Source organism: Leucopleurus acutus, assembly GCF_964270905.1.
Source record: "Leucopleurus acutus genome assembly, chromosome: 1".
Lineage (NCBI taxonomy): Eukaryota > Metazoa > Chordata > Mammalia > Artiodactyla > Delphinidae > Leucopleurus > Leucopleurus acutus.
In genome coordinates this window covers 82622201-82639587 of record NC_139142.1, presented here as the reverse complement: position 1 = coordinate 82639587, position 17387 = coordinate 82622201, and the positions used below count along the sequence as shown (strand labels likewise).

The 17387-nt window shown below is 39.7% G+C and overlaps 1 protein-coding gene across 1 annotated transcript in view; it reads left to right on the top strand.

Moving 5' to 3' along the window:
• Window positions 1–17387, top strand: part of FSIP1 (fibrous sheath interacting protein 1) — a gene marked incomplete at its 5' end in the record, with an annotated part of 194526 nt that overhangs the window by 167533 nt on the left and 9606 nt on the right. The window contains one exon of the mRNA XM_082848644.1: window positions 10315–10825. Within this exon, the coding sequence (XP_082704770.1) occupies window positions 10315–10825 (511 nt within the window). The remainder of the gene's footprint in view (window positions 1–10314; window positions 10826–17387) is intronic.

Below are 17387 nucleotides of genomic sequence, written 5' to 3'. Positions count from 1 at the left end.
CTGCAGTGTCTGCATGCAGCCAGCTCTGCCGTGGGAGCCTTTGACCAGTTTATAGAGGCTGGGGTGGAGCTGCTGGCCCAGTGCTCCCAGGCCCATTCTGTGCAGCTCAAGCTGCCACTTCCAGAGCCCTGCCCGCACTTGGAGGCTGTTGCTTGCTGTGACTGTCTCAGTCTGGAAGAGCAGAGCCTGAAACTCACAGGCTGCCACTTAATTGGCTAAAGCAACACCAGAAAAGCAGAAATGGCGAGGGGTGGCGACAACGCTGATTGTTTCATCTTGGGGGGACACCTTCAGAGAGAATCCATATGGGGGACTACATTTCAGGGCAGTCCTTCCAGGAGGAGGAAGGGGAAGGATTTTACCCACTGGTGCCTCTCCCCTCTTGGTCAAAGTCTACCCCAAGGGCTGACTGATTTGCACAAGCCTAGAAGTGGCCAGCTGAGCATCTCACACCTCATTAGCAAGTCACAACTCAGCAGCAATAGGGAAGTCCTGGATGAGAGGCAAGAGGGGCATGATGTGCCTGAGGGTGACAGGAGGGGCGTGGCAGTGACATCAATAGCGATACCTGGATCCACAGCTTTGGGGGCAGCACAAACCTTGTTAGATCCACTCAGCCCAGCTGCAGGCAGGTGCGCAGCTCTGGGTGATGGATAAACCAGGTATGGTCATGTTGGAGCATTTGAATGAGAGTGCAGCCATGGCCCCTGGGCTTGTCTGTGCTGCTAGGAAACTTCTTATCCATTCAGGGAAATATTCAGTTTCCTTTTCCAGTTCCCAGGGTTGGGCATCTCTCTGAGGGGTCTCACTTATGTGGGTGTGTTACTGAACCAAACTTGGGTCTGCTCGCCCGTGCGTAGTAAAGCCAGTCTACTGACACCAGGCTGTGGCAAAGGAAAGTGTGGTGTTTAGTGCAGGGCACCAAGCAAAGAGTCCAGGCGGCTAGTGCTTGAAAGACCCGAACTCCCCGAAGGCATTCAGGGAAAGGGTTTTTAAAGAGAGGGTGAGGGAGGGGGGTTGTGGGGTGTGTGATCAGCTCGTGGACCTTCTTCTGATTGGTTGGAGGTGAGGTAATAGGAAGTCAACATCATCAACCTTGTGGTTCCAATCAATCTGGGATCTATGCGCTGGTGGCAGCATACAGTTCCCTTCCTCCATCTGGTGGGAGCGTCAGTACCTGCAAAACAGCTCAGAGTATTATCTATAAAGCCCTTGAGGAGGAACTAAAGGTCCTTGACTTTGTTTAATGGCTAAACTATTATTATTTGGTCCTGTTTAACTGTTTTCCTTCACTTCTGCATTTTTTCATGTCTCTGATTAAACTTATGCTTTGGTAGAGTTTCTCTACAGACAGAAGGCAGGCGGAGGACATGGGCGTGGGGGAGTCCTATTCTGGGAAGGTCCCTTCGGGTCCTGCTTGGCGACAGGTGGGGTCCAGCTGAGGGTTCTCTCTGATTGGGGCCATCTGGATAATGCTACCATAGTGAGACACTGCACAGCAAAAGGCGGAAGAGTTGTCCTCAGAGCAGCTGATGAATGTGGCACTGATCACCAATCGAGGGCCCATGTCTCTGGAAAGCAGAAGTCCTCTTGGTCAGAGCCTGGAGGCTTTGTTCGATCCGTTGACAGGCCGTGTGAGGTCAGGTACTACCTTTTAGGCCATGCTGTATCTCCACTTTGTTTCAGTGCCAGTAGGTGGCCTCCTCCGTGTCCTCCTGGGCTGGGTGTGAGTTGTGATCAGTTATCCTCCTTAACTCCTGTTGGATATCCTCGCCTGACCTGACCTTAAATGAGCCCTTGTTGGGGATGGTCCTGTGGTGACCACGGCACCACTGCTTCTAGGCTAGCCCAGAAAGCGCATGCTGAAGATCCCGGAGACAGAGTTCTGAGGTCACCTTCTCCTTAATGGGAAGTTTACATGATGTCAAGAGAAGTATTTAAAGTTCTGCAGCCCTGTGGGCATACAGGCGTTCTTTAGTTTAGTTTAGTTTTTAATATTGGAGTAGAGTTGATTAACAATGTTGTGTTCATTTCAGGTGTACAGCAAAGTGACTCAGTTATACATATACATGCATCTACTCTTTTTCAAATTCTTTCCCATTTAGGTTATTACAGAGTATTGAGCAGAGTTCCCTGTGCTGCACAGTAGGTCCTTGTCGGTTATCTCTTCTGATGATACCATATCGCTCTAACTTGACTCATGTCCCAGCTGACCTCCGACAAAAGGGTGAAGCTTGATCTGGACTCTGGCCCACGTTTAAGCATTTAAATAGCTAGTGGCTCTCTTGACTCTGACCCCGTCATGACCTCCTCTGACCCAACTTACCTCTACATAGTAAAAATAAACTTCAAACTGAGAGTAGAGAAGACCGTGCAAATGATTTTCATAACTGTTACTATCCGATAAACTAGCCATCTTGCATAGCAGTGAGAATTAGTTGTTCTAAAAGTAACATACAGGATATATTTCCCCAGGGAGTGGGGGCTGGGTGGGTAGGTGGGTGGGCGCTCCAGCCCCCTGTGACCAGAAGAAATGCTCTGTGTACAAACTTGCTCACCTCATTTCTGACAACCTCCTGGTTAAGCTTTGTTTTGCTGGGAGAATGTGGGACAGGGGTGCCAGGCTCCTTCCAGCTGCAGAGCTGGAACCCAAGCCTTGTTTCTGGCAAGGAAGTGACAGATGTGTTACAGAAGGGCCATTCCAGTGACTCACTCAGAACAAGGGGAATCTGATTGAAGTTGATCTGCTGTCTCTACTGCTAAAAAACAGCAGCTGCTGGCAATGCTCAAGTGATAGTTTCCCCCCAGAATGGAAAAATGAGAGCCCTTTTCCCCCATCATTCTTTTAGAAACCGAAGTTGTGAAGTCGATCTAGCTGTCCTCCAGGCTCATCTGCACCCTTCTGACTATGTCATCAACTAAAGCTGAGTTCTTGGCCCCTTTTCAAATTGGAGGAATGGAGGATCCCATACCCTGCTTCTAGATCCTCCCATCCATGCCCACCCTTCCTTTATACACTGGGATCCTGCTGGCATCCCACCCTTCTCGTCCTCTTAGAAACAGAAAGCCTGATGTCATGGATACCAGCTCTGGCACCTAGGCTGGGAAGAACCATCACCGAATGCTCACGGGCACAGCAGCCTTTCATGGAGCAAACACATCAGGCAAACCCTTCCAAGCCCTGCCTCTCCTAGTCATTCGGGGAAGATAGGTGGCCTGGGCAAGGGGGGTGTCCTATGCTGCTACATGGTTACTTTGACATGGCAGGCCCCGCATAAAAGCGGACTTCCAATACCATCACGACATTTATGAACTCACTTCAGAGCCGCTCATCTTGACCTATTTCACACACTGTTATTCTATCCACAGATCCTCCAGCTTCTGACCTGGGGGCTGACTCATTTTCCTGTTTACAACCTGGCCTCAGCCCTTATTCCTAATGTTTTACATAGTTTCTCTGGCAGTGACCTTTTGACTAGAGTTCAGAGCCTCCTCTGGCTGAACAACCTCTGACTATTCTGGGTAAAAATATGCCAGATCTTGCCTGGCTGCTGGGACCTTTGTGGCCTCTGAAGAGCATCGTACCTGCCAGACTTGCCTCTGTGTGACTGGGGTAGCCTCAGTGTAAGAGAGGAAGGGCGAAGAATAGGATAGGGAGGGAAGGAGCTAAGGAGGGGGAAGGGTGAATAAGCCTGTTCCTTCTGTGAGTCCTTGGCAGTGTATCCTTGTTGATGCAGACATTCAGAGGAACACTAATCACTTACCCCCATCATTTTCAGGCTTGTTTACTCTTAAGAGCCACAAGTGATGTGACTCTGTTGAGCTCATATGAGCTGATTAGGAGCATATTGACTTGAAAGTGCTGTTCTGTAGTCCACCTGGAAGTCTTACCATTCTGTCTACAAGTGAATATTTTCTGACAAGTAATTCTACTTTTCTATCTCAGTTAGCTATTCAGTGAGTGCTCAGACTGAATGAGATAGGTGATGTTTGGCAACTCCTTGACTCTTAATCCTTTAGTTGGCTATAAAACTTCATTAAGTGTCAGGTCCCTTCTATTGGTTATGTACTTAATAGCAATTCTAGTTTAGCAATGTGGTAGATTTATTTTGGGGTCCCTGCTCTGCTCATGCCTTCTTCTTTGGGAAATCCCCCTTACCCAAAAGCATGGACTTGAGTGGCCAAGTTCATACTATGTGACCCTCACCACAGGTGATTGGACTAGTGGTAAACACTTGAAACTGACATTTCAGTCCGTCATTTGGTCAGTGACCAACCAGGTTATCTTGCTTGAAAATTTGAGCTAATAGACATAGAGACCACTGTCAGTCATTGGTGGGTGACAGACTCTTAATGTCATGCTGATTGCAGACCAGAGTTAACTCATGCTACCTGGGCAAGCTGAGGTTGTGAGAGAGCAGAAACCTTTAATAAGCAGAGAAAGCTGGTTTGCAGAGAGGAGCATGCATCAGACAAGCAGTGAGTTAAGAGACCACAGGGACTCAGTAAGAGAACGACGACGCACATGACTTTGGTTCCTGGGGGCGTCTCATCTCCAGACCCCAACAGGCCTGTTGATACTTCATTTCCTGCTTATTGCTATCCATGAGGTGACTTCTTAGATCCTACATCAACACTCACCTCTACTGCCTGAGATGAAGAGATTTCTAGACAAGCGAAAGCTAAAGGAGTTCACCATAGCCTACCCTGTTTTGGGGGGTTTTTTTGAGATAAGGATTTCTGTCCCTAATGGCTAAAAAACCTTGACTAAACTACTGCTTAAGTGTTGCCAGCAGTGGCTGCAACAGAGAGTTGTAAACTTATATATTGGTAATTAAGCAAAGGGTGGGGTGTTTTCTAGCTGTTTATTTTAAAGTAGAACTTGATGTCATTGAAAGCAATTTATATCCACACTCTTGCCGTTAATCATTTAGGGCTTCTGGCTTCCCACCATTTTCTCACTTGTGATAAATGTATTGGCTTTATAGGGTGGGCCTTTAGGAACTTAGTGTTTGTGGGGAAAAAAAACCCCAACATCAGACATAAGCTTACATCAAAGGACAAAATTGCCTCTGCTAGTTTGTAATACTTGACTTTCTGGTTATCTGCACCAGAGACATAAAATCTTGATTGCCTTGTCAACAAATCCAGTACCAAATGAGTGGAGATTTTTATGGCTGGGGAAACTCCACATACCTAGCATAGGAGGGGAGGCAGGGATGAAGGTCAGGTAATCCACAGCCTGTGATCCCTTACCAGCAATTACAAGTTACATTCCCCATCAGATTTAGCTCCTACACCAAACTGGTATTTATATGGGTGGAGAAGTATAAACAGTGGGCACCCTGTGAATGGAGGTGGGGTTGTCTTTTTTTTTTTTTTTTCCTGAAGTGAGCTGAAGTAGAGGACACTGTGTAAGATGCTGAGGTAGTTGGGGTAATAAAATCCAAAGTTAAGTGAAATAATCTACAGGAAGGGTTTTTAATATCTGAGGGAATGGACAGAAAAGTGAATGTCAGTTGGGAAAAGGATACTTAGAGAATGGTAGAGGAAGAACTCATTTACAATGAGAGACTAGGTAAGGCATATAAGCTCTGGACCCAGACTATCTGGATTCAAGTCCCACCACCTAGTAGTTGTATGACCAAGGACGGATTACTTAATTTCTCATTGCCTCAGTTCTTCATCTATAAAATGGGAATAACAATAGTATCTACTGCATAGGTTTGTTATGGAGATTAAAGGAATTGATACATGTAAGATGCATAGGGCAGTATCTGGCCCAAAGTAGGTGCTTAGTAAATGCTAGTTTTTATTATTCTGTACGACATCACCTGGGGTGCCAACAAGACCAGCAAGATGCATGAGAACTAACACCACAAGTGTTCTATAGTTTTTTCCTGATGAGAAAATCCAATACATTTACTCTATGACTACAGAGTACGTGTGTTTTGGCTAAAACAAGAAAGAAGATCCATAAAAAGACTATTTAAATGAGGATGGGAAAAGAGAGGCTTTCATAGAAGGAGAGAAAATAGATTGGGCTCTGGTCTGGAAAAATGAAGACTGAGATGCACTATGATGAATTTCATGAACGACAGGAATAGCATGAATAATAACTTGTTTATGAAATACTGGAAAATTAGAGCTGGCATGAAAGATGAATACTTTGAGGTAAAGACTTGAACAGATGGTTACTTGACTGTGCTTGCACAGTGAGTCAGTCGTTGAGATACGGAGCTTAATTAGTTCAGAGTTTGAAATCAATCTGGATAAAAGGTGTGGGTTATGGCCCCGGACCTATCAAGGGCCATTAGGGATGTTTGTGATAAGCCCCATTTAGTCCAGTTCCGCATTTGTAAATAACTTATATTAATGTAGTACTTAGCCATTTCAAAACACTCAGCAACCTTCCACAACACTGATTTACTGAGCATGTACTGTGGGCAAGACTCTGCAGGGAATCAAAAGGTGAGAAAGACGGCTTGTGTTGAAGGTTCTGATGTCTTACCACCCAGAAACACTGTAATGAAATTAATTTAATTTGAGAGCTTAATATACTTGGTTTACTTGTACTTACAATGTTTTGAGACCAGAGAATTTTTAGTTATTTTTTGAGTTCAAGATGGTATTGTGAAGAAATTAAAGAAATGAAAGTTCTCTTTTTGTTATTGTTTTCATAAATTCTACCCAGGTGACATTCTGAGGTGCAATAGAACAGCTTATTCTAATATGTATTTTTAATTTTAGAGTAGTTATTCATAAAAAGCAATTTTAGAGCTACAAGTTAACGTAGAGATCATCTTCTTCAATTCCTTTTTTCACACCTGCAGTAAATGGGTCCCTTAGGTGATACGCACAAGGTGGCAAAGCTTGAACTGAAGCCCAAGTTCTAGTCCTTTCTTTCCCATTGGGCTGCTTCCCCCAGAGGATCAGGGTTATTGTAGTTGAGCTTATTTCTGTGTACATACAGACTCAAATGTGTTATGCTTTATCTTGGAGTACCCAGAAGATTTACTGTGAAACCAGTGAAGCTTAAGCTTCAGGGACCCTCTCTTGTATGAACTTTGAGTGGGGAGAGGAAGCTAGGTTGCAGTCAGGAAACATAAGCATTTCTGGTAAATGACCTAAAGAGATAGTGTAAGAGATGGACTTGATGTTTCCCCCATTAATTTTTTGTGATCTTTTTCACATTCCAAAGAAGAAAAACTCACTTTTATACCTATTTTCTATTTGTAATTTTGTATTCTTTTTCTTAAAGAAGTACCCTCCCCTGCTCCAATATCACATAAACTTCAGGCTCCATGAAACCTGGATCTGCTTCTGATGCCCAAAGATATAGCCAGTTGGGAATTTCATTTTAATATTCCAGAGTTTTATTTTTTTATTTAGTTTTTAAAAATAATTTTATTTATTTATGGCTGCATCGGGCCTTCATTGCTGTGCACGGGCTTTCTCTAGTTGAGGTGAGTGGGGGTCTACTCTTCATTGGGGTGCGTGGGCTTCTCATTGTGGTGGCTTCTCTTGTTGTGGAGCACGGGCTCTAGGCGCACGGGCTTCAGTAGTTGTAGCTCGCGGGCTCTAGAGCGCAGGCTCAGTTGTTGTGGCGCACGGGCTTAGTTGCTCTGCGGCATGTGGGATCTTCCTGGACCAGGGCTCAAATCTGTGTCCCCTGCATTGGCAGGTGGATTCTTAACCACTGTGCCACCAGGAGAGCCCCAGATATTTATTTTTAAATTAATTTTATTTAAAATTTTTGAATGCATTTAAATCACTTTTATATTTTATTTTAAGTTAATTTTACTTATAGTAATAAAATAAATAGTTGTGTTAAAATGTTTTAAACAAAAATGATAGCTCCTTGCCCATTCTTCCCCATTTCTTAGTTTTGCTCTCCAGAGTCAACCCCTTTTAATTCCTTTAGAAGGTTTCCCCTGCTTTAACTCTATATTATTTCTTAATAGCTTGCCTTCCTAATTGATCAGTTTTATATCAATTTACAATGACCTAACATTTCATATCAATAATATGATGGTACTGTATTGTTATATCAATTATATATTGACTTCCTATAATTATAGCCAAGGGTTTCACATTGTTACTCCAAACATTCCTTCTCTCTCCTACCACTTCTCCAAAATAGTTAAATCACAATTTTTGGTTATCCCAGTCATCACTATTTATATTATGATGACTGTGAAAGCATCATTTACAGCAAAAGCAAGTAGTATACTATAGTATCCTTTCTTGTACAACTTTTTTGTTTGTCCTAGAGTTAATAATTATCTTATTTTCTTTTGCTTAATTTTCTGTTATCTATCTGAAAAACTAGCTTTCTGTTTTCCCCAGAGTTCATAATTGCTTTATTTTTCCTTTTACTTAAATTTCTGTGTGTCTAGCAAAATATGTCTTCAGAACTTCCAAGCATCTATCCTATCAATATTATTTGGGGACATGAGCAAACATATCAGATGATCTACCCATCTTCCACCTCCCCCTCTTTTATTCCCCGCCCCTCCCAGAGACCTCCTTCCATAATCCTTCACGCTCTTGCTCTAGTATGGACTGATTTTTTTCTAGGGTCTGGAAATTTCATATGTTAAGCCTTTGGTTTGGATGTTTGCTGAGGATGACACTGAGTGGATGGTTTCTAAATCCTATGGAATTGTTTACTCATTATAAGGAATTTTATATATGCAGATTTTGAAAGTATATTTTAGTTATCTAGTACCATATAAGGGCTGCCTTCATTTTCTAGTTGACTACATATACATAGTAGGGTGAAGGGAATGCTCCTATGCATCTGGATGCATGAAATGTCTAGTGATTAAAAGTAGGATTTGCTAATATGTAATTCAACCTATTTTTTTTGACGTGCATATTAACCTTAGGGTGATTTACCTGAATTTTGAATCCCAGATGATTATTAAGAATATATTCCCAGACAATTTCTTGTTACTCTCAAACTCATAATGGTACTCGCCACTATGAAAACTGGTTTTTAATATATGGAAGTTAAATATAATTTTAAAACACATAATATTTTTTAAAAGCATGATACAAAATTTGTTTAATGTACTACTTTTTGTTAGCTGCATTAGAAGCATTGCACAGTAATGGGGAATTAAATATACTAGTTCTAATAACAGCTCCGCCCCAATACTTTATACATGCAGAATATTTGGTTAATTCTTACTGTGTCCTACAAAGTAGACCAACAGCATTGTTTTAATTTACTGAAGTAGAAATTAAGGGGATTACAATTCATGATTAGGTTTTCTTATGGGAATTTCTTGTTTTCAGATAATTCATTCCCCTGTGAAGGAGGATTAGTGTTGTCCTAGATAATCCACCATGTAAATCAGGGACAGTGCTGATTCTTTAAAGAAGGAGAAATTTTTTTCAGTGTCTTTCAATATATTTCAATCACGTTCTTTTTGACATTGTTGCAATTCAGGTGGCATGCTGTTCAGTTGAATTCTTATAGAACATAGCTCTGTACTTCTGTTTGATTTATTTCCTGAGAGCATCACTGGAAGAGAAGAAATATTTTTAAATCCTTAAGATCTTGGTTGAAACAATCAGCCCTGATAACATCTACAAGCGGAGATTAAATGTGTATGATCAAATCCTCTTCCCAGAATGCACTGCTATTGGAATGTCCCTGGCCTCTGTCTAGGCCTGTAACATTGAAGCAACTACACATCTCAGGATGCACCACCCCTTCACTCTTCCTTTTCTGTCTTTGGTAGTATTGTCCACTGAAAGTTGTAGACAGACATAGGATTGGTGAATCCCCAGGGGCAGGTGAATCTGCCCTGTTTGCCTGATATAGGAATTGGGTGGTGATAGGGTTTACACCAAGGAGCAGTGGGAACAGAGAAACACCTACTGAAGATTATGGCAGGATTCCTGGCTATTTATCAAACAGCTGCTTACTTACTACCCTGTTTGATGCCCCAAGACTGATAAAATCGAAGGTGCTTTTCTAATATCTTCATTTCAGCTCCAGGTACTTCTATGTGTAGAGGGAGTGTTAGTGGTTAATTTGGTGCTGCAGTTCATTTCCATCCGTGTTGTGGGACTTTTATCTGGATCTTAGTGTGTGTGATTGATTCTAAACTTATTCTCTAGGCATGTTGTACATTTCCCCTGCAATTTTGGATACTTTAATATGAATGGTTTTGTTATTTGGGTGTTTTGAGTAAAAGATTTCCTGTTACTTGCATTTGTACTATACTACTGGAAGCTTACCAAAGTTAAATGCGTTTACTTAATCAATTGACTATGAAAACTTCTGGTTTATTTCACCAGTTAGATTCAACATCACTTCTCTCTGAGGAACAGTTAAGGTGTCTTCTGGATGAATGCACACTTAAACAAAAATCCATGATTAGACTGTCTTCAGAAAGAGAAAAGAAAGACATTGAGGATATAACACCTGAGTTGCTCCAGCTTTCCAGATCTATTCTCTCTGAGTCACTAGATGAGTCAAAAACAAAGGTCAAAAGCACTGAGGTGGAAGACGCAAATATGCCTGAGAATGCCAAAAGTGAAACATCTAGAGGCTACTATCTCACCAAAGCCTCGACTGGGCATTTTATGTCAGAAGCTCTTGTCGTTGAAGCAAAGAATATGAAATGCCTCCAGCTTTCTGAGGACAAGGTTATTGGTGACACAAAAGACTATTTTATGTCAAAGACTCTTGGCGTTGGGAGACTGAAAAGGCCCTCTTTCTTGGATGATCCACTGTATGGCGTCAACGTGAGCCTTTCATCCGAAGACCAACATCTGAAACTCAGCCCTCCAGAGAAACCCAGACCAGGTGAGGCTTGGAGAATACACTGAAAATAATCCTTACTAAACACTTCAGTATAAAGGTAGTATAGTTTAAAGTAGAGTAGGATAAGGAGGTATGCTTGAAAGTCACAAATGGGGTCAATTAAGAGCATTCTAACATATGAATGTATTTATTAATGTTCATATCAAGATTGAGAATAGTACTCATATGAAGTGCATTATTCTTAATGGTAGCTAATACATATTCTTGATGGTTATCCAGAAAACAATGTTGATTTCAGAGGAAAAGAGAAATTAGTTTGAATGGATACAAATAATTTGAGTAGATTTGCTTAGTATTTTAACTTCCAAATTTCAGTGATGAAAATTTGTTCCAAGGAATGAATTTGTAAAATGCCATATATCATTGTGGTTTTGTTCGTTTCTGTACGCAAACTTCCCATCCCAGCTACTTGTAAAGTGTCAGGTTTTTTGTTTTTCGTTTTAATTTTGAACCAGTGTTGCATCTTACAATGGTACAATGGTACAGGATACAAGTACTATGGGCAGTTTTTTTGATATAAACAAATATTCAATTATTTATTTATGTTAGAAGTCTAACATAGTCTGTGTTGTATTTGTTGAGTCTATTTAAATAGCTTCAGTTTTTCCTCTCATGTAGATTACTCTAAAATATATTGTCTATTAAATCTATATCTATTACCTATTAAATCTATAATCTACTAATTTTGAACTAACTCCTCAGCCCTGTATTTCTAACTGCCATCTAGATATGGCCTCAAACTGATTTCCTCATTCTTCCCTCTCAACTCAGATTGTCCTCTTGACTTCTGTTACCTCAACCACCCAGGCTTCAAATCTGAGTCATCATTGAATCGTCCCTCTCTCTTGCTTCCCACTTCCAATCTTCCAATCTTGTTTGTTCTGCTCCTGCAGTGTCTCCCATGTCCACCCCTCCCTTGCTCTTCCTACCACAACTGGACCCATGCGATAACCTGATCAGGCCTCCCTGCCTCTGGTCTCTCCTCTCCTCCTGCCATTGTCAACCACCTAGACTAATTCCCCCAAAGTACAACTTTGATAAACATACTTCCCAGCTTAAAAAGCTTCTATGACTCTCCTCCGCCTATTGAATGAAGTCTGAATTCTTGAACAGGCCTGCTGTTCAAGGCCTCCACACTCTGACCTGCAGTTCCCTTTGAAATCAACCTCTATCTAGTGCCCTAAATGTTATTCAGGTTGTAGCTGATCTGGGCTCAGGATTCCCAGTGCTTTCCCATGTTGCTCAGGCCCCTTTCTTCTCAGGCTTGTTCAGGTATCCCTTCAATAGTAGTTGAATTCTAACCCTATCCTCTCTGAATGTAACCTTCCCTCATCTTCTCTTTTAAAAGTCTTACTTCTCTTCTGAATGTCCAAGGGTATTGATCACATCATTTTACACACACTCTCTTGACATCATTTGGCACACACACCCACACTTTTTCTCCCTTAGAATTGTGTAACCTTTTTGAGGACAGGGGTCCTATCTTCTGATTCATGTTACATCTTCTATGATGTCCAAAGTGCTGCCTTAAATCAAGTGCCTGTTTAATAAATAAAGGAATTTAAATGATCCAGTTTTAGAATAATGCACTGAAAGTATGGTTCACATTTATTCTTTGCATTATGAATGAAAGCAGGTGGTATTGCTTAAGAATTATGCAAGCCTCACATTCTATATAAAGATTTGGAACCTTTTTCTTTTTTTCTTTTGGTGAAATTCCACAAGCTATACAGTTTTTACCTAGCAGCAGAGTTCACTTACAACATGCAATTCAATTAAATGAGTGTGGTCTGCCTTCTCCCACCAAGATCTTCATTTAATAAATATGCCATGAGAACTTTGTTCTACTCTTTTTCTTTCTTTCTTTTTGTATTTTCTTTTCTTTTTGGACAGAAGATTTTCTTCCTTTCTTTTTGGACAGAAGGTTTTTAGTAGAAACAAAGTATCTGCATTTCCCCTTTGTCTACTGTAATCAGACTTACTCAGTTGGGTATGATGATTTACTGTCTATGAGGTCTCATTCCCGTGGAGTCAGTGTATGGGGCTTTGGAACAGCATTTTGCTAAAATATAACTTTACTTCCATGTGAATGGCAGTCACACTGATGTATATTTGTCACTGAGAAGAACATGGAAAGATGGAATGAACTAGAACTTAATGTGACTTAATGGAAAGAAGCTATGGTGGCTTACCTATAACTTCAGAAAACATGCCTCTGATGGTGCTAGATAATCCTAATGTTTGATTAAAATGACCCTGTGAGTATGGAGGCTTAAGATGGCATAGATGTGAATATATGAACCAATTTTACTTTCTGTTTATTACATAATAAACCTTAAGGAATAGGTCCTACATTATTATTTTGAGAGCAGGTCAGCCTATCTGAAGCTGGAGTTTTTCTTTTACTAACCTCAGCATTTACAATTAGTAAAATAACTTGCTAATCAGTTTATTCTAAAATACTAAATTGGACATTATGTACTTTATGCAAAAATGAACACCAAAACATCAAAAATGAACATGCTAAACCAGTTTTCTTGGCAAAAAGCCCTTTAAAGATGTAATTGTAACAAGAAATTGCAGTGTGTTCAGGTGTTACATTATATTCCCTCTCTTTCTCAGGAAACAGATATGTGTGAATATGAGTCAGATGAGATTTCTGTAAGCATAGAGGAAGAAAATAGAACCATTTATCATTTTCTCTTTAAATAGCAAATATTATTGATATGTAGTTTTCTTTTCCTTGATGAACTGAGTCTGTTACGAATATTAAAATTCTGCTTCTAAAAGGCAGAGTCAGATAAAACTTCAAAAGGGACCAAGCCTAGTGACATTGAGGACCAGTTTCAATTGTGGTATTGAAAATAAGGATTTGCTTCACAGATGTTTTAAAAGTTTCTAGTGTGAAGTACCTCATTTTGTTTTTTTTTTTTGAAATACAGTTGATGTACAACATTACATTGGTTGTAGGTGTACAGCGTAGTGATTCAGTATTTTTACAGACTATACTCCATTAGTAGTTATTACAAGATAATGGCTACAATTCCTTGTGCTATACAATATATCCTTGTTGCTTATCTATTTTATACAGAGTATTTTGCATCTCTTAATCCCATAGCCCTAATTTACCCCTCCCCTCTTCCCTTCCCCCTCTGGTAACCACTAGTTTCTTTTCTATATCTGTGAGTCACTTTCTGTTTTGCTACATACATTCGTGTTATTTTTTTAGATTCCACATGTAAGTGATATCATATAATATTTGTCTTTCTTTGTCTGACTTATTTCACTAAGCATAATATTCTCTAGGTCCATCCACATTGCTGCAAATGGCAGAATTTTATACTTTTTATGGCTGCATAATATTCCATTGTATATATATATTTATAACACTTCTTATCTATTTGTCTGTTGATGGACACTTGGGTGGCTTCCATATTTTGGCTATTGTAAATAGTGCTGTTATGAACATTGGGGTACATGTATCTTCGAATTAGTGTTTTCATTTTTTCTGGGTATAGACCCAGGAGGGAATTGCTGGGTCATTTGGCAGTTCTATTTTTAGTTTTTTGAGGAACCTCTGTACTGTTTTCCATAATGGCTGCACCAATTTACATTCGCATCAACAGTGTACAAGGGTTTCCTTTTCTCCACATCCTCTCCAACATTTGTTATTTGTAGGCTTTTTGATGATAGCCATTCTGACAGGTGTAAGGTGATATCCCATTTTGTTTTGATTTGCATTTCTCTGATAATTAGTGATGTTGAACATCTTTTCATGTGCCTGTAAGACATCTGCTTGTCGTCTTTGGAAAAATGTCTATTCAGATCTTCTGCTCATCGTTTGTCTTTTGATATTGAGTTGTATGACCTGTTTATGTATTTTTCTGGTTGTTTGTTTTTGTTTGTGTTTTTTTGCGGTATGCGGGCCTCTCACTGCTGTGGCCTCTCCCGCTGTGGAGCACAGTCTCCGGATGCGCAGGCTCAGCAGCCATGGCCCACGGGCCCAGCTGCTCTGCGGCATGTGGGATCTTCCTGGACTGGGGCACGAACCAGTGTCCCCTGAATCGGCAGGTGGACTCCCAACCACTGCGCCACCAGGGAAGCCCTGGTTATGTATTTTTGGTATAAACCTTTTGTCAGTCATATCATTTGCAAATATTTTCTCCCATTCTGTAGGTTGTCTTTTTGTTTTGTTGATGGTTTCCTTTGTTGTGCAAAAGCTTTTAAGTTTAATTAGGTCCAATTTGTTTATTTTTGCTTTTATTTCTTTTGTCTTTGGAGAAAGGTCCAAAAAATTTTTGCTACAATTTATGTCAAAGAATGTTATACCTATGTTGTCTTCTAGGAATTTTATGGTTTCAGGTCTTACATTTAGGTCTTTAATCTATTTTGAGTTTATTTTTGTATATGGTGTGAGGAAATATTGTGATCTCATTCTTTTACTTGTAACTGCCCAGTTTCCCCAGCAACACTTCTTGAGGAGACTGTCTTTTCTCCATTGTATATTCTTGCCTCCTAGGTCATAGGTTAATTGAACATAAGTGTGTGGTTTTATTTCTGGGCTCCCTGTTCTGTTTCGTTGATCTATGTGCCTGTTTTTGTACCATGCTGTTTTGATTACTGTAGCTTTATAGTATAGTTTGAAGTCTGAGGGTGGTACCTCCTGCTTTGTTCTTTTTTTCTCAAGATTTCTTTGGCAATTTGGGGTCTTTTGTTGTTCCATCTGAATTTTAGGATTATTTGTTCCAGTTGTGTGAAATGTCATGGGTATTTTGATAGGGATTGCATCAAATCTGTAGATTGCTTTGGGTAGTATGGACATTTTAACAATATTAATTCTTCTAATCCAAGAGCACAGGATATTTTACCATTTCTTTGTATCATCTTCAATTTCCTTTATCAATGTTTTATAGTTTTCACAGTATAGGTCTTCAACCTCCTTCGTTAAATTTATTCCTAGGTATTTTATTCTTTTTGATGTGATTTTAAAAGAGATTGGTTTGAAAAGGGAAAACTTTTTTCTGATAGTTCATTATTAGTGTATGGAAAAGCAATAGATTTCTGTATATTAATCTTGTATCATCTACCTTGCTGAATTCATTTATTATTTCTAATGGCTTTTGGGTAGAGACTTTAGGGTTTTCTATATTAAAGTATCATGTCGTCTGCAAATAGTGACAGTTTCACTTCTCCCCTTTCAATTTCTGTGCCTTTTCTTTTTATTGTCTGATTGCTGTGGCTAGTACTTCCGATACTATGTTAAATAGAAGTTTCAAGAGTGGGCAACCTTGTCTTGTTCTTGAATTTAGAGGAAAGGCTTTTAACTTTTCTCTGTTGAATATGATGTTAGCTATGGGTTTGTCATAAATGGCCTTTATTATGTTGAGATATATTCCCTCTAGAGCCACTTGGATGAGAGTTTTTTCATGAGTGAATGATGAATTTTGTCAAATGCTTTTTCTGTGTCTATTGAGATAATCATGTAATTTTATCTTTTCTTTTGTTAGTGTGGTGTTTCACATTGATTGATTTGCAGATATTGAACCATCCTTGGATCCCTGGGATAAATCCTACTTGATCATGGTGTGTGATCCTTTTTGTATATTGTTGGATTTGGTTTGATAATATTTCACTGAGGATTTTTGCATCTATATTTATCAAAGATATTGGCCTGTAATTTTCTTTTTTTGTAGTATCTTTGTCTGGTTTTGGTATCAGGGTAATGGTGGCCTTGTAGAATGAATTTGGGAGTGTTTCATCCGTTTCAATTTTTTTGGAATAGTTTGAGAAGGATGAGTACTAGTTCTTCTTTATATGTTTGGTAGAATTTACCCATGAAGCTATCTGGTCCTGGACTTCTATTTGCTGGGAAGTTTTTTTTTATTACAAATTCAATTTCACTACTAGTGACAGGTTTGTTCAAATTGTCTGTTTCTTTGTGAGTCAGTCTTGGAAGGCTATATGTTTCTAGAAATTTGTCCATTTCTTCTAGGTTGTCCAATTTGTTGGCATATAATTGGTCATAGTATTCTATTCTGATTTTTTGTATCTCTGTGGTATCAGTTGCTTTTCTTCTCTTTTATTTCTTATTTTATTTGGGTCCTCTCCTCTTTTCTTCTTGGTGAGTGTAGCTAAAGTTTTATCAATTTTGTTTACCTTTACAAAAGAAAGCAGCTCCTGTTTTCATTGATATTTTCTATTGTTGGGGTCTCTATTTTATTTATTTCCTCTTTGAAATAAATCCTTCAATTTATAAATCCTTTATTATATCCTTCCTTCTGCTGACTTTGGGCCTTGTTTGTTCTTTTTTTTTTCTAATTCTTTTAGGTGGTAGGTTATGTTGTTTATTTGAGATTTTTCTTGTTTCTTGATAAAGACCTGTATCTCTATGAACTTCCCTCTTGGAAATGCTTTTGCTGCATCCTGTAGATTTTGGAGTGCTGTGTTTCCATGTTCATTTGTCTTGAGGTATTTTCTGATTTCCTCTTTGATTTCTTCATTGACCCATTGGGTTTTTTTTGGGTTTTTTTGACCCATTGGTTTT